Genomic DNA, 18,817 nt, shown 5'->3' with positions numbered 1-18,817 from the left:
CTTCTAAGTTCTTCCTCTCTTTTTGTATTTTCTTCCTCATGCATACTCTTAGGGATTCTAACCCCTTTGGCTATTTGAGACCTAGTTGGAACAACCCTAGGTTTGGATCCACTAGTTTCTCTCCCCTCAACTAATTTTGCAAGTAATTATCTTATTTCTTCATTATTCTTTGCATTTTCTTTTTCCCTCTTTCTAATTTTTTCCCCTCTTTTTATGTTTTCCTCTTCTTTTTTTCTTAGGTACTCTTTTAATTCCCTAAGTTCTTCCCTAACACTAGGATGAATACTATATGAGTTTTGCCCACGCACACTTGAATGATCACTCATCTTTGTTGAGAAAGGTTTTCAAAAAGAGTTTCAAAAGATTTTCACAAAGATTGGGTGATGAAAAGATTTTCACAAAAAGTTTTTAAGGGTGCAAGATTGGTATAAAAAGGCCTAAGTGTACAAATTGAACTATCAAGGGAGGTGGACTACTAAGAATCACTTAAAAACCAAGCCTTTTCAAATAAAAATCACTAAGCCCTTTTACACTTTCTTACAAAAACAATTTTTGCACAAAGTTTGAGTGTGTGTGTGCACGGACCCTTAGTGGGCAAAAAGAGGCCTTCTAGACGAAAATAGCAAGGTAAAAGAAACCTAGACAATTATACTACCAAAGTAATAAACATGCAAGGAAAGCAACTAAAACATGTGCCAGTCGGATTTCCTAGGTGGGAGCTTGAAGTGACCTTGGTGGTATTCAAGCCACTCCCACAAACACTACTCGAATTACCCTAAAAACTAATAGGTTTAAAAAGGCCAATTACAAACCAAAAATCAAAGAAACAAAGGCCAAGAACACAAGTGGCCTAAAAGAAATGGTTCAAAAGATAAAACAATTCAAGAAATTGAGTCTTCAAGTCTCCAGCTTGTCACCCCTTCACAAGGAACACCCAAAAGTTATCCTTTCAATGTGTATGCACTCTTTTTTATGGTAGAACTCCTTCCAAAGGTCTTGGAATCAAATCGAACAGCTCCTCCAATCAATTCATCGAAAGTGTATGTGATGAGTTTTAGGAGTTTTCCACACCTAGATCAAGAAGAAACCACCCAAGAGTACAAGAGTCCAAAGAAATAAAACTAGAAAGGCACAATTAAAAAGGCTAAACTCAAGTGGAGCTAGATGTGACAAAACTTAAGAGTAGAAAGAAGACACAAAATCTAAAATTAAGGCACATTAAGAAAATGCAAGCACTCAAAAGAATAATTCCTAGAATGGCACTAGAATTGAGTAACAAGTGTTTGATAAAATGTTGCACTTAACATGTTAAATTTTAAAGTCTCATTCAGCCACTAAAACATAGTCCAAAGGTCCAAAGAATAACTCTAATTTCTAAGGTAGGAAAAATTGTCCAAAAGTCTACAAGTCTAGCAAAGGATCCCTTTTGTTTGAATTTTTTTTTTACTTGTTTTGGCACGGTTTTTTTTTTAATGATAATGTCCAGCCACTTTTTTTTTAAATATTAATATTCCTCCTTTGCTTGGGTTTTACACTTGTGTTTGTTGATTTTGATTAGCCAAAAATTTGGAGTATCCTTTTAGGAATTAGTGATGGCTTAATGAGTCAATAATTTGAGATTCTTTAAACTTTATGTGCAATAAAGTCCAGCAGTAAAATAAACACATATAATCACTTTTCAACCTCAAATTATCAAGCAAAACATGTTCATATTAAGTGCAAATGGAAAAGGAAAGCAAGATGGCCGAATTTAGCAATATGTGCAAAGATACAAATCACACATGAATGGTTAAATATCAAGGAACATGCTAGGACTAATTAGCATGCATGATTGACTCTCTAAAGCACTCTAAATCCCACGGCCATTTCAACAAACATATAGCATGCATATCATATTTTGATCATGAAAGTGTTTAGGCATGTGTATTTCGAATTTTCGTTCAAGAAAAATTAGGGAGAATCATACTTTTATGACAAAACTTAATAGATTATAAAATAAAAATACATGATCATCATTTTTTCTTATCATGCACAAAATTTTCCAGCCACCCAAACTTAAACAAAAATGGACGAATCCTACAAAGAAACCTAGGCACCAAGATGATTCACAAGAAGATTTATGGCATGAATCAATGAACAAAACAAGACACATAGACCATGAGAATATAACATGAATATGATCTATTTAGCATAACTTCAAGACAAGCAAGAAAGACATGACATGACCGGATTTTTAAAAGACTCAAAATAGACTAGAGATTACCCTTGAAGAACCATTGACTCTAGATACCACATGATGGAAACCTTCCTTGCATGGATTGAGTTAGGAGCATCAAAGAGGGAAGACCGGACTCCTTGGATCATGGAACTCAAGGTTTCTAGCCTTGGTGATGGAGATGGGCGAATGGTGTTTATGGAGGCTAGGTGTTTGATGAAATGCTAAGGTGGTACTCTAGGGTTTTGGCTCACTTCATTGATGGATGAAGGCCACTCCTAAAGGTGAGAACACTCACGGTGAAGATGAGAAGGATAGTTGGCCGAAATGACCAAGGGGACTAAGGAAAGAATATTAAGGCTCAAAGGCTCTCTTAATATCATAAATTCCAAAGTATTTACAAGGTTGCTAGCCTAGGGTATTTATAGAATGGATGATGCATTTAGGGTTACATTTGAGAGTGCTTGGCTGAAAAATGCAAGTCAAATGCACTTCAAATGAAACCTAAATTAACCCTAGATGCTACTTGGTGGCCAAGGATGGAATCTTTGGGTTTGTTTAAGATACATCTAGGTGCATGATAAAACCATGCAACCTAGATGCCCTCCACTTGGGCCTAAACCTTGCCAAGTCCAAAAATAAATCCAAGGCTACCAAAAAACATGTCTAGGCCTTATTTTCTCACCCTAATAAAATACCCTAGCTATAAAATAAAACCCTATAATCTAAGGCACCCCGTAATACAAGGGTAAAATGAGAAATACAAGTAAAAATAAATCCTATAACTAAGACATCCCAAAATACAAGGGTAAAATAGGAAATACAAGATAATAAATCCTATGTCTAAGGTACCCAAAATACAAGGGTAAAATAGGAAATTAAAGACAAGGGTAAAATAGGAATAAATCCTATACTAATAAAAAAACGTAGGAGCTAAGGCCCAAAAGTAGGCCCACTCTTATTATTTTCAAAACTAACCCATTCCTCTTGCCTCCTTCAATATATCACCTTTTAGTCTTCTTGGCCTTAGTGTGATTCCATCAAGATCACCTTATGAATATCTGGATTTCAAATCCTTCTAGATGTCATCGGCCAGGTCCATCCATAACATGCTCTAACGGATTGAAGGGGAAACAAAATGAACAATCTAAGAAACGACCATGTTGTTGCATCATCGCCAAGCTGGATATAGAGAATCATATTTCAATGGAGGGGTGACACTTCCATCAATAAATTCCACCTTGTTCTTAGCACTAAGGGTCGTGAGGATGGATCTGCTCCATGAATGGTAATTACAATAATCAAGCACTGGTGAAACAAGTGTTGTACCGAGAGGAATAAGACAACCACATGGCACGACAGGTGGCCCACCACGTGTCGGTCATTTCGACACCCAAAATGGTCAAGATAATACGTGGCGTTCTGTCACAATTGTCTCGGACATACCAGCTGCCAATACGGCCGAAACTACAATAACATGTGCATCCAAGATCCCCAGCCTTGGCCACGCTGGCAGCCGAAATGATCGAGACAAACACTGATCCCAATCGTTGAGAACATATCAGTCTGGCTACTGGCCGAGACCCGAAAGCATGGTCTTGTTCGAGGCACTCATGCTTAGGCTCACCGGATGACCCACACCTCTCGGTTCGGCCAATGACCGAAAGAGCCAATACCATACTTAGAATGATAATCACGATTAACAAGGAAAGACACGGGATTAAGGATGTAATCAATCATTGAGTACCGTATTACCTAATTTGATAAATGATAAAGGAGACCCACTACACGCAGGGCCTAACATAGCTAGTATAAATAGTCACACCAAACGAGGTATAGTTACTATTCATTTATTACCATCGATATTCGTGCTTGTCTTGATTTGAGCACCAGAGAACCTTTTGCAAGTACCTCCTCCCTTGGAGCATTTACCCGGAGCTCTCGTTCGACTCTTAGACTACTAGAAGATTACGAGTATGCCCTTAAACAAGTACAAGTGTAATTGCAGGGTTTTCACTGGGATGTAAGTAAAGGTAGTGGTGTGTATCATCACTCATATTGATTGAAGAATACAACAAACATAGTTAAAGAAACAAAGAGAAAGAGTGTGCAGCAAAGCCCTTCAAGAAAAGAATTCTGATACCATCTCAAATATTTGTGTAAATGACGTTGTGCAAAGCGTATGGGAAAGAAAACAAAAAAATGCATGTTGTATGAATAACCAACGTGAACGTCACGTCTATTGACAGTGATGATTATACAATACAGAGATAAAACAGGAAAAAGGAAGAGAGAAAAAATAATAACAAAAGTTTGTTACAAAGTGAATGGAGAATGTGTATGGAGAATATGTAATAGAATAACAAACACAGCTAAGACCCACAAAAATAACCAATCAAAACTAGATTTGAAAATTAAATGTTCTCGGTTACTGTTGGTATAAGAAAAATTACAGTCACCTTCCTGTGATCCTTTAGCCTACACGATGAGAATTACGCTTTACCAAATAAAAAATAAATAAATAAAAGTTCCAAATTATATTACGAAGTAAAAAAACAAAAGTTGGCTTACGGAAATTAAATTACGGAAATATTAGCATTTTTCAGAATTTACTTTCGGAAATTATGAATCTAATCATGTATGGAAGTGTTTTTGGATTGAAATTTGACAATGAAGGGTGTTCTTAAAGAAGTTAAAAAAAGGGGGGGAAACGGGGTGAAGAAAGTTCCTCTGGACCTTCCTATACCTATCCTATTTATGGACCAAAATAAATGCAGTCAAAAGTAATTCATTAAAAAAAAATAAACTACCGGTAGAGAAAAATAAAAACTAAAGTACCTTTTACACTTTTACACCTACCATACAATGGAACAGTCCAATACTTGCCAAACATATTAGAAGAAAAAATAATTTATGCAGTGTAAGAAAACAAAAAAAACTTTACATTGTTTTCGTATATGTCGATGAAAACAATTTCAGATCGTCTGTGCATTGTTTGAAAATCTTAGAACAACTATAAACAATTTCTTCTCTTTTTAACCACTTCTTTGCACTTTATTTGGCTACTGGTAAAAGATTTCTCACAACATAATTCAGGCGTGTTACGGTTTGAACAATTCTTCTAAAACACTTGTCTTTGATCAGAAAGTTTTCCAAAATGCCATTTTTCAAAACCAAAATGGTAACAATCAGCACCACAAAAGCTATTAAGATTTTGCACCCTTCTTCAACTGGGCATTAAGCTCATTGATTGAGTTTGGTAGAGTTTGGTAGTATCAAGACTTTCCTTAAACAAACAAGTGGAATTTAGTTCACTTCAATCATGAGACATGTTAGATTGATAGCTGTAATTGCAGTGAAAGGACCCTGAAGGGTGAGTTCAGATCCATAAAGTTAGCATAGAAAAGATACATAGCATGGTTTAACAAATCCGTTTCTAGAATCCCAAATATCATTTGTAGTTCTAGCCTTCTGATCAACATCAACATTAACTGTATTACAATTACAAAAACCAAAATAGGGGGCAAAGATATCCATGCTAATGATATTTTCAAGTTCTCATGAACATTTCCTACAACAAAATTTTTACACAAGTTGCTGACTAAATTCTTTCCCCCTTAAAATTAGGAATCGGGTAGGATGATCCAAAGTCACTAACTATTTCAAGTCAGCCAAAAAATGAGCCAAACTAACATGATTAATTTTAAATCAAGTATATCTACCCTTCAAAATGATATTTGGAAGCAAGCATCCACTACGTTAGAACTTCCAAGCTATCTCTGGCTCTTCATATTTAATGCCCTCCTCTGTTTATCAAATAAAAAAGGATAAGATTATGCATAAGACATAAAGATAAAAAGCCTTAATGGAGTAGATAATTGGAAAAATATATATATCATTTGCTTAGATGAGAACATACATGTGAGAAGCATACTCGTACAACACATTTCCAAATATTTGGACATGCTCCATAAAAAAACTGAAAACCTTACAAGAAGACAAACGAGGAAACTTATTAACAAGGGAGGTTGCACTACTCTAACACATGCTCATGCATAATAACACAAGAAAAACAAGTATTAACAAAAGCATTATTTCTTGATAACGTGGAATCAGCTACATGAATTAAAAAAGACATTGTCCTCTAATAAATCATCTCTAATCCTGGCGCGAGAGGGTAAATTGAAATCCACATTGACCACATTCCTGGCCAATGAAGTTCTTAATAAGGTTTGGATAATTCTTACCTTACAAACCAGTTTTGTGGAATTATGTTAGGCCCTAAACCCAAATCCTAAGATGGTATCAAAGTTTATCCAAGCTTTGTTATTAGTATACCTAAATTTGTTTATGCTCTAGATGACTATACTCAAGCATGATGGGAAAGGGTGTTGTTATAAGACCACCCGCATTTGTCCACACTCCATATGTTCAATCCTAAGCGTGATGGTAGAAGACATCCCACATCGACTTAAGCCCTATGCTTAATTCTAAGAACATATAAAATTATTCCATATATAAATGTACTATAGAACAAAAATTCATCAAATGAGGTAATTGGTGATTCAGTGGCTATAAATTATAAATGTATTTTAACGCATCAAACAGTATAAAAGGAAAAAATTTGAAGCCATCTTCACATCTCATGCACATGAAAGGCAGTCCAACATAGGTGAAGACAGTAGTCGTGTGTAAGCTTTGCATGGGCAGCTTATGTAGCTAGTGCTCTGTATTCAAACTTTCAATGTTTAGTGAAATGAGTAAAGAGAAAACATGAATTGGTGGGTAGTCGGTGTAGCTAGTGCTTCATTTTCAGACATCCAATGTTTAGTAAACTAAGCAAAGAGATGTAACAGATTTCAGAAACTGGAAACTTTATGATAGAACTAGTTCAGGAATAACCAAAGAGAAAGGAAACACTGTACTACGCACTTTATTGCTGTAAACAAAATTCAGGTATTCGAGAGACCTGACTCTCCACAAACTATGAATTTTCTAAAAAGCCCCCCTTATTGACCCCCTATCTCCTATTTATATTTGCCCATTTACTACCAATACAATCTATTATTCAGTTACACTTTAATCCTCTCCTTTCTGCCTATTTCTCCTATTTATATTTGCTCATTTACTACCAATACAATTTGTTCCTACTGAGAAACACTCCTCCTATTGCTCCTTCTTCGTGGTCTTCTAAGTCTTCGGTGCGGACCAAATACTATCTTCAAAGGGTGGGGAGGATACCTGCAAAGGCACTCCGACGATCAAGTAAGTGTTCGGTATAGAGCAATAAAGACTTTTATATTGGATAAAATGTACCTCCTTTCTATCCCATCACCTGTGTATTTATAATGACGTATTTGGGCCTGGTGGGCCTTCTGTCTTGGGAGATGGGTAATACCCTGGTTAACCTTGATCCTTCTTAATTAGACGTGATAATCAATGTGTAATGGATATCCTAATCTGCCATATGTTCCCGTGAGTTGACCTTCTCTTGGGTCTTCGGCCAAACTGTTTTCCGAAGAGGTGTTCGGTCATGCTCATGGCCGAAGGGGGGTTCGGCCAGTCTTAAAGCCGAAGGGGTATTCGGCCAAGCTTAAGGCCGAAGGGGTATTCGGCCAAGCTCAAGGCCGAGGAGTGTTTTGAATGTTTCTCCTTGATGCTTCTTTGTCCACCTTTTGGAGTGCTTCCTTCCTCTTTTCCTTGCAGGAAAGTATTCGGCCATACCTAAGGCTTGACAGGGGTATTCGGCCAAGTTCAAGGCCGACGGGGGTGTTCGGCGAAGTTCAAGGCCGAAGGGATCACGTGGGTGGAGATTTCGGTTTAAGTGCTTCTCTCGGCCTAGGATCCAGCCGAGGGGGTGTTAACCAGTACACAATCTATTATTTAGTTACACTTTAATCCTCTCCTTTCTGCCTATTTCTCCTACTGTACACCTTCCGATATCTATCAATACCCCCTCCTACAATATCCACCTTGTCCTCAAGGTGGAATAAAGGAAACACTTCCTAAATGTCCGTAGCTAATTCCCAACTATTCTCACAATCAGGGAGTTGCTGCCATTTGATCAAGACCTCCACTTGACCTGCCTCATTCCTCCGAGTATTTAAAACAGGATCCAGTTGCACAGGTAACTCCCAAGTGTCAGTCAAAAAGGGTTGAGGCTGTTGCTGATCACCAATAGCCTTCTTTAATTGTGAAACATGAAATATCGGGTGAAGTTTACTGTTGGCTGGTAAATCAAGCTTATAAGCCACAACACCAATCCTTTGCATGATTTGATATGGACCATAAAAACGTGGTCAAAGTTTCTCGTTTGGCCGTTTAGCTAAGGACTTCATCCTATAAGGTTGCAATTTGAATACCCAATCACCCTCTTGATACTCCACATCCCTCCTATGCTTATTAGCATGGGCTCTCATTTGATCTTGGGCTTTCAAAAGATTACTTCGCAATTCTGCCAACAACTCATCACGTTGGCGAACTAATTTATTCACCTCTTCTACCTTTGAAGGAATGGCAGTACCTTTCAACAATATTGGAGGATCTCTCCCATACAAAGCTTTGAAAGGTGACATTTTGGCAAAGGCGTTGTAATTGGTGTTAAAACAAAATTCTGCCCAAGCTAGATGTGATGGCCATTGTTCGGCTTTGTACCAGTAAGACAACGCAAGTAGGTTTCTAAACAACGATTTACCACTTCTGTTTGGCCATCCGTTTGCGGATGGTAAGCTGAACTTAACTTGAGGTGGGTCCCTACTTGTCAAAATAATTCCTTCCAAAACTGACTCATGAATATTTGATCTCGGTCAGAAACTATAGAGGAGGGAAAAACGTGTAACCTAACCACCTCCTTCAAGAACAATTCAGCTACCTCCTTTGCTGTAAATGGGTGACCAAGGCCTATAAAATGTGCAAATTTAATTAATCTGTCCACAACTACCATGATGGTGTCCTTGCCCTGTGAGCGTGGAAGCCCTCCTATGAAATCCATAGAAATATCAGCCCAAACATGTGTTGGAATTGGTAAAGGTTGAATGAGACCAGCTGGAGACAAAGCCTCATACTTATTCTTTTGACAAACTGTACAAGCAACCACATAATTCTTAATATCTGCCTTCATACCATCCCAATAAACCACTCCTGCTAATCTTTTACATGTTCTGAACTAACCTGAATGTCCTCCCACTGGTGAGTCATGAAATTCCTTCAAAATTAATGGAATTCTGTTGGACCCCTTGGGTAAAACCAATTTTCCCTAGTAGTATAGTCGTCCCTTGTGTAATTCATAGCCACTATGATTTGCATAACCTACGAGCAAGTCTTGATAAATGTTGTGAAACTTAGCATCCCTTTGAATCTCTGCCTCCCATGCCTCCATGTCTTCAAAATTCACCATTGATATAGCAGAAAATGCAGCCCTCCTGGAAAACGCATCAGCAGCTGAGTTCTCCTTACCCGATTTATATTGAATCTCAAAGTCATACCCTATTAATTTTGTGGCCCATTTAAATTGTTCTTCACTCATGAGACGTTGTTCGGTTAAGAACTTAAGACTGCGCTGATCTGTTCGTATAATAAAATGATTGCTCAACAGATAGTGCCTCCATTAATTCTCTTTCATAAACAGATTTTTGTTGTGCCCTTGATGATAAGGTTTTGCTCCAAAAGGCCAAAGGTCTCCCTTCTTGAAGCAAAACATCCCCTAAACCAACCCCTGATGCATCTGTCTCTATCATAAATGGTTTGTTAAAATCTGGTACTGCCAATATTGGTAACGTAGTCAGATTATTTTTGAGTTCCTCAAAAGCCTCCTGCGCTTCCATAATCCAACTAAACCCAACTTTTTTTAACAGCTGAGTTAAAGGCTTAGCTATCTTACCATATCCTCGAATGAATCTGCGATAACACCCTGTAATTTCCAAAAAACCACGCAACCCTTTTATATCTTTTGGCGTGGGTCACAACCACATAGCCTCAAGTTTCTTGGGATCAGTTGCCACTCCTGCTGATATGATGTGACCCAAATACTCCAAATTAAGCTGCCCAAAACTGCATTTCTTTTTATTAACTTTCAATTGGTTCTGCTCTAAAGCTCCCAGCACCTTCTGTAAATGATCAGCATGACTGCCTAGATCAGGGCAGTAAACTAGAATGTCATCAAAAAAAAAACTAGTGCAAACTTCCTTAGAAATGGCTTGCGTACCTCATTCATTAAAGCTTGAAAAGTAGAAGGTGCATTGGTTAATCCAAACGGCATCACCAAAAATTCATAGTGACCTTCATGGGTTCGAAAAGCTGTCTTCTCTATGTCTCCTTCGCTCATCCGAATTTGGTGATACCCCGATCTTAAATCCAATTTAGAGAAAACCTTAGCTCCTCCCAACTCATCTAACAATTCATCTATAATAAGAATGGGAAATTTATTGGGGATGGTGATTTTATTTAAAGCTCTATAATCCACACAAAATCTCCAACTCCCGTCTTTTTTCTTCACCAATATTACTAGGCTAGAATAGGGACTGACACTAGGTCTGATCATTCCAGCTGATAACATTTCCCTAACCAATTTCTCAATTTCCGTTTTTTGGTAGTGAGGATACCTGTAGGGCCTGATATTCGGGGGAGCAGTTCCTGGTTTCAACGCAATGGTATGATCTTGTCTTCTATTGGGAGGTAAAGCTTCCAGTTCTAGAAAAATGCCCTTAAATTCGTTCATTACACCTGCACCTTTTATGGGACCATGGGACTCAGCCCTTGAACATCTATTAACTGACAACCCACCACAAATCCTTGTCCCTCATCTCATAGTGCCCCTTTAATGGTTTTCATTGAAGCAATAGATTTTGTTAATTCAGGTTCTCCTTTCATTATCCATGTCTTCCCCCCGACCTTTACTGTGAATATCAGTTTATCAAAGTTTGCTCTAAAATCTCCCAGTCCAGCCAACCATTCTAGTCCCAGAATTACATCAGCTCTTCCCAATCCAAACAAGAAAAAATCTTATATAATTGTAAAATCTTGTACTTGCAGTTGGATTCCTTCACAAACTCCGCTACTCTTAATTTTACGTCCATCTCCCACCTCCACCATATTAGAAGCAGTCGCCCTGACCACCAGCCCCAACCTGTCCACCAGCTCCTTGGAAATAAAGTTATGAGTAGCTCCACAATCCATCAGAACCACTACTCTGGCCCCTCCAATTTGCCCCCACACCTTGAGAGATCTCCTAGACGTTAACCCCACTATACTATGCATAGATAGTTGGGTTTACATGTTAGAAAACTGAAAATTTCACACAATACACATTGAATCAAATATATATCAAGAGGAATTTGAATGCAACAGATTCTTCCATTTTTGAGTGGTAAAAGAATAGCTTTCATACTCCACATATATATCCATGGAGTATCCAGCTCCGTATTGGTTGACCTCAAAAAAGAAAAGCAGGATATTGGTATATCGTTGATCATCTTCATAATGCAGAGCTTTTTTATTGGTCATATTCTCAAGTGGCCAAACCATCTTAGGCGGAATTCTATCATCTTTTTGTTAATATGTGCTACTCTGACTTTTTAGACTTAACACATTGCTAGGGAAAATGAGATCAGGAACAGAAGAGCTATAAGCTTGAAGATATGGAGGATCACTCCAAGCCCAGCTATAACAACTCAAAGGAAACAGACCAAAATGAATCTATATTCCCTCGTAAAACCATCCCTGCACTATTTACACCAATCCCCAGTTCTGTCTCCACCAATCAAAGCCTTCCACAATAATTGCAGGGAAATTATGCCCCCAATATTTCCCATTGTAATTTTAATACCATCATACAATCCTTAACAGCTCAAATATATGTAACAAGAACTAATTTCCAAAGCCTTTGGTTAATAAATATCATATGTTGATACTTTTGTTTCCTCCAAGAACTTTTCAAAAGATATATTGCTTTCATGGTTGACCTCCTGCCAAATTTTGTTCTTTAAAATGCAAGTCTTTTCTAAATATTAATGCTCAATTACTCTTTTCCATAATTGAATAGTATAAGTCAAAATCTTAATCACGTTATAACAAACACAATTAAAAAACATTTTGACCCTGTTCTCATAAATAGAACTGTAAATGTTTCTCCTTGGTTGTCAATTTCTCATTTCCTTAAACACTACATCTTGCTAAACAACTCTACAAGGCAAGTTATACCATTCTCATCTAGACATTTCCAAATTTCAATAGATATTTTATTTGGTCTGACTGCTTTACCATTGTCCATCCTCTTTGATGCTTCTTTCGCCTCCAACTTGTAAATTTTACAATAAGTATAATATTGGTCATTCACTGTATTGTGTAAAATATTGAGTCCCTTATTGCGGAATTTCCTTCCACAAGCTTCAAGTTTCAGTTTCCTAACCAACATCTTAGTATCCTTTGTAGCTAAATCATGCTTTACTTTGTTCTCATCATTTTTAAACAAATTCCTTGCGATAACTATAACCTTCTCTTCAACACTTGCATCCCACCACCGAGACTTTTTATATCCTTAGGTCTGAAGCCTCTTGGTTTGCAGAGTGTGTAGTCTGCTACCTACAGAATCTGTCCAACAATCTCTTTCTAGTTCCCACAAACTGTTAGCACTCCGTTATGCTTACCAAATCTCTTTTTAAAATATTCATCTGAAAAAGCCATTTACTTTCCTTCCTTTAATTGGCACCATCTAATCCCTAGGCTACTGTTGTGGCAATTTCTCATTACACTCATCAATTAAGTACATCAACAATCCCAACCTATGTTGGGTAAGCTCTCCCCAAGTTTCTTACCAGCACCTATCCAGGAAAGTGTTGAAACCCTTGGTTATTTTTCACTACATTCAAGCACTAAAGCATCAGACCTTGTTTCTACACTATACTATAGCCATAAAATGTGTTATTTGTGAGTACAATATAGCATTAACATTATAATTATCGGCCCACATCATAAACATTTGACAAAGTTTTATACTGGTAAATAACTACCTAACATAACCCTCCCTTTTCAACCAAGCATGGGACCAACTTTGTAATGATTGGAAATAAGCCAACAAAATGCACCATAAGAAAAGTTACACTATAGCACAAAACAATTTTTTTCTATTTTCAACAGGTTACAACGTTTAGTTCAAAAGCTTACAGGCAAAAACATATATAATACTGTTAGAGATGCAATATAAAATCATTCATGTGTCTTCATATAACAATTCAAGATATTGGCATAGTTGGTCCATGACATTATATTAAAGCCTCTATGACCAAAAGGTTTAAAGTTTGATCCTTGTCACCTCCATTCTTCTAATAAAGTTGAAAGTCAGCACAAAGTAGGTGGGTTTGTACATTCATGAGTTTTCACCTTACAACTTAAACTTATAGGATATTCAGTATATGAGATATATCGTAGTCAGGAACACAAATGGTATCTACGGGGAATTCAAGGAATTATATATTTAGATGCCTAGTTGAATAGAACAATAAAGTAGCCTAATCAGATTCTTGATTACATTATTTTCTTTTTTGCATCTTAATATCATGAATTTGGATGGATGCTGAAATAAGTACGGGCATGGTTGTCAATCTCTAGTGATAACTCGTAAACTCGTAAGTTTAGGACAGCTTACCTGTACAACTCGGAGGTAAACTCGTTTTTGAGTAATCTCGGTAATCTCGCGAGATCACTTCCGATATTAAGAGATCACCTTTTTTTTTTTTCACTTACACAAAATGCATGTTTTGTGTTTATTGTGTTAGGGCACTTATTTAGCCTCGTCTCCTCTCCTCTTCGTTTCCTCTCCTAGTCGTCTCTTCCTCCGCGGCTCCTCCTCCGTGCGCCTCCTCTCCTCCGCGGCTCCTCCTCCGCGTTTCCTCGTCTCCTCCGTGCGTGCCTCGCCTCCTCTGTGCGCCTTGCTTCCTCTGCACGCCTCTCCTCCGCGCGTCTCTTTCTCCTCCGGGTCTCCGCCTCCGCTGTTCTTCTTCTCCGTGCGCGACTCACTTTTGTGCGAACCTGGTTAGGGTATTTAAATTTTAATATTTTTTTATTTGTCTATTTTAAGAACTTGTGTTTTTTCATTTGTGGGAACTTTTGTTAAGAATTTGTGTTAAGAACATTTATTATTAATGTAATTTGCTATTTTACTATTTAATATAGAGTTAAAATATTCAATTATTATGTTATTTTTAATTAATTATTTATTTATTTATTATTAAGTAATCTCTTACGAGTTTACGAGACGAGTTTACGATACGTGTTTACGGAGCCTCCACGAGATTACGTAAACTCTCGAGATTGACAACCTTGAGTACGGGTACAATACATTCAAAAAAGCATACATGCAAGTTTGGAATAGCTTAATGGTAGCTTATATAATCTAAGCTTAAAACTAATTTATTTTAATGCAAAGACTTGGTAAAATTAAAATAAGAAAAAAGTATACTATTTGATAAGATATTAGTATCAAATTATCCAAACCTGCAAGAGTTTAAAATATACACTTATGAGACAAAAGTAACCCCATTCAAACGGGTGCATCACACAAGTGTTATCAAGCTTCTAAAGAGCCATGGTTTGCTGGATTCTTGTCAAAGCAACCCCCAAACCCAAAACAAGAAAAAGAGAAGGGAATTACAAACAAGATTTGAAATGAAAATATAACTTTATTTTGTAAATGGAATGACAAAAATAGGTCAATGTGCAGAACATCTAAGAAATATTTGGAATATGAAAATTTCAATTTTGTTGATAAGCCAAACATGGGAAACAAGTGTCAGCACCAGTATAAGAAAAATAGGAGACATTAAAATTAAAAGGCAAATAATACACATTCATTCTCAACCATATCTATTTTTTGTTTCCTCTACTTCTATTTCCCAAACAAAGCTCAATGTTTCTGTCAAATAGCATTCAGCAGTTAGCAATCCAAAATGGAATTTGCATGGACAACTAGAGTAAACATTTCTAGAGTTTCCGGTGTGTCCAAAAAATGTTGAAGAATGCAGCAGATTTGATCTAGATCACATGTCTTTACTGTGAGAAGCCATAATATTTCTTAGAGTCTAGATTTTATACATGTCAATGTAAACATTTTTACATAGAAATCCAATAAGATTTGACCTTTTTACCATGTCATCCTATTCATTAATATGATATAGCAATAAGATAAATTCTTATTAGATGTCAACACAAAAGTATTTTACATTGATGGTATATATAAGTTAAAACTTATGTCTTATTTATTATAAAATTTGATAAAATAAAACATAACTCATAATGTACAGAGCAATTTAAAAAATAGAAAACATTATTAAAAAAATGCTTTTATTACAGAGCCTTTATCTGAAAAAAGCAACGCATTTGGAAACATGCAATAGACTCACAAACCTCATTTAGCCATCAGTACATTTGCCAGCACCATGCTTGTCCATGAGCAAACTGCAACAAAACATCAACCAAAAGAACCACGGCATTTTGATGATCCACACAGGCATTTCTTTCTCCCTTTGGGTGCGTTGCCACCCTCAGCATGACCAGAACATCCATAATCATATGTTAACTCTGCCATTGGAGGAATGTGTCTTAAGGCAAAAAATGCAATGTGAAGAAAGGATTGATTGTTTTCCGCATACAAGACTGGCTGCCAGAAAACATTTGGGGAGCAACTATGATTCATAAATCTTGCCACATTTCCAAAATTCTTGGAACTGATAATTAGAGGATACGGGATAGCATAATCCTCACTAGAGACATTTGAGCTTATTTCTTCCAATAAACTAGGCTCATAGTTCCATTTGAATGGATCATAAATACGGCTTGTATCAAAAATATAGTCATCATTGTATCCCCCATATGGATTTACCTTGGCCCTGTCAATAACTTCTCCAGCATACTCACAAATAAAAGTACCAGCTCGAATAGGATCCAGTGATCGAAGTCCCCACCCTCTATCTTTTGTTTTGAACACTTCCATTTGGTGCTTCAAACCAGTCTGGGATACTCGATTCTTGCAGTTAGGGAAACACTTACACATTGGGCCACACTCATGAACCAATTGTGTCCTACTCACTAGAACAGCATTTGCAGTGTATGGAAAGTCGCCTTCATTTCTTTGAATGCAAGAGCAGCTCAAATCACCAGGGACACATGATTTGTAACAGTTGCAGCCATATGAAGATTGCCCTAAACTGAATGGTTTCTGATGTTTGAGAGAATTGAAATAATTGAAAACGGGGCAGTTCTCGTTATCAACTTCATTGACAAGTGACACAGGAACACTCTCATCTCCTCTGGAGAGGTCTGCAAGAATAAGGCCAGTCCTTGAAGACGAGTCCATCTTCCACTTCTGAACCGATTTCCAAACAGCAATAGCACTAGGTTGTCCAGGCAATCTAACAAACTTATACTTAAATACACCACCACCGGATTTCCCTCTTTCTATCCAAGAATCTTGGATTTTATACAGACCATCATAGACATAGATTTTTGCACTTCTGTTCACAGCATCTCTTAGGCCCCGGATGACTCTAACTTCATTCTGTTGGCGTGAACTTCTATCTAAAGCAAGATTACCCCTTTGAAGCTTCTGATCAATCACATGCTTATCTTTCTTGTTGAAGTTCTCACCCTGACCACTATAAACTAAAACATCATTATCCTCCGTTTCATCATCATATACTCCGGAAGAAACAATGCTTAAAGCCACTGTTTCATCCTTGGTGGTCATGTAGTCAATTCCTCCCATTGACTGGATATGTAAACCCACAAGAACCATTTCCATCCGTAAAAAGAAAATGTCCCCAATCTCAACCCCAGGCACTGCTCCTACTCTCTTCCTCATGTTTGTTCGAAACGCCTTAGCCGACAAGGCATTGCTTGCTCTCAAATCCGCCCGCTTGATTGCCATGGTTGTGTTCAACTCCTTAGCATCTTCAAGTTGACACAGCCTTCTTCGAAGAGAATCATAAGTCATGAGCACTAGATTAACCGTTTCACGGTCACCATCATCCCTTTGGGCCACACTAATACCACCACCAACCAAGGAACTCGAATCAAACTGTGACTCCTGAGTTTTCCTACCCCTCTTTTGGGATGATTTGCAGCTGTTCATAGGCACACGCTTTTGGCTATAACCATCAAGACCCTCCATCGGTGAAGAAGTATCTCCATTGGCTCCATGTGGGGTTTCTTCTTCTTCTTCTTCTACTAATGGGTTCCTATAGGACTTTATTGGAGCTGGAATGGGAGCAGGTGATGATGGTTGAGACTCTTGAGCTTCCTCGACCATAACAAACGGAGGAAACACACAAGGGTACCGGCCAGAGAGAGAAGATTGAAGAGATTTTGGCAACACAGGTGCTAAACTACGCAGGGGTTTTGCCTCTACAACCTTAGTTTTATCAACAAAACCTGAACTAGGAGGAACTGAGTTTTGCCGCAACCCTTCTTCCATTACACACCCCTCAAGACAAACAACACAAAATCAACCTTCACAAACTGAAAATGTCTCACCTTTTCCTCTAACCTTTAAATATCATCCATCTCAACTCTTACCATCACTAATCAAACTATTCAACAGCAAAAAACAAAAGCCTGACCTTATGGTGAAGAAGGGTCGTGAGAGCCGTTGTCGAAGATGCTGTTTTGGAACATGGTTAGCACAAAATACCCAAAACAAAAAAGAGATCAAAGAAGAAACTTTGAGAATAATACAAAGAGACCCACAATTTGTAAGAATCTGAACGAGAAATTTTACCAATTAAACATATTTTATGTAGTGCAAGTTTGAGACGCTTCGTAGTTCGTAACAAAGAATGAGAGAGTTGTGGTGATGTGGCCTCGAAGGAAATGCTTTATTTTGGTATGCATTGAATGTTAATTAATTAAGAGTTGCCATTTTGGGATTAAGAGGATTTTATTAATCCTAACGAAATAAAACAGACATGGAATTATGGAAATTAGAAGATTTTCGAGTTTTTCTTATTTATTACAACAGTTTTAATATTTAAAATATATTTCAAAATAGATATTAATTATTTTTTTAATTAACTATTTCTCATGTTATTTAATCACAACAATTAAAAATAATGTATATTTTGAGAGAGCGAATTATTTAAGTAAAATTATATAAAATATGATATATTTATATTTATTCTTAATTTGTGGATAAAAATTTTAAACTATGATCATAAATGTGTATGTTGTTATAATTTCAACCGCAAACTTTTATCGTAAATAAATATGTAACTATTATAAAATTTTGTTCAAAAACTTTTTTAAGTTAGATTAGAAAATTCTTATTATAAAGATTAGTGAGATCAAGACATATTATATCTTATTAAATATAAAATAAAAATAAAAATTAAGTAATAAATATATAGTGATCTGGTGTTATGATTAGTTCATTAATTTTAAAATCTTGTATTTAATAAAATATATATATATATATTATTTTTTTAATATTTTAAAATAAAAAGGTATAATAATCAATAAAATGTGCAGATTAAGGTGATTATTAGAATGAATATCTACCTTATATATTAGTTAGTATAGATTAGTATAAATTAAATAACTAATTATTCGTTTATCAAG

At 36.7% G+C, this 18,817-nt stretch overlaps 1 protein-coding gene across 5 annotated transcripts; it reads right to left on the bottom strand.

Moving 5' to 3' along the window:
• Positions 1-5,565: 5,565 nt before the first annotated feature.
• LOC109819247 (histone-lysine N-methyltransferase, H3 lysine-9 specific SUVH1) lies at positions 5,566-18,105 on the bottom strand. 5 transcript variants are annotated; one of them, XM_020384901.3, is made up of 3 exons: positions 17,982-18,105; positions 15,614-17,864; positions 5,566-6,021 (listed from the first exon to the last, which is right to left on the bottom strand). In XM_020384901.3, exon 2 carries the CDS (start codon positions 17,676-17,678, stop codon positions 15,678-15,680), a length of 2,001 nt encoding a protein of 666 aa, XP_020240490.2. In that variant the 5' UTR covers positions 17,679-17,864; positions 17,982-18,105; the 3' UTR covers positions 5,566-6,021; positions 15,614-15,677. The 5 variants fall into 5 exon arrangements, with proteins under 5 accessions (XP_020240490.2, XP_020240491.2, XP_029124867.2 ...); XM_020384902.3 differs by adding an exon at positions 6,135-6,202 and having other exon boundaries at positions 15,614-18,064; XM_029269034.2 differs by adding an exon at positions 6,135-6,194 and having other exon boundaries at positions 15,614-18,064.
• Positions 18,106-18,817: the final 712 nt, after the last annotated feature.

The sequence above is a fragment of the Cajanus cajan genome, chromosome 8 (genome assembly GCF_000230855.2).
Source record: "Cajanus cajan strain Asha chromosome 8, NIPB_CcT2T_4, whole genome shotgun sequence".
In the NCBI taxonomy this organism is placed as follows: Eukaryota; Viridiplantae; Streptophyta; class Magnoliopsida; order Fabales; family Fabaceae; genus Cajanus; species Cajanus cajan.
Note: the sequence above shows the minus strand (reverse complement) of the source record. Positions and strands in the feature narration are given on the sequence as shown.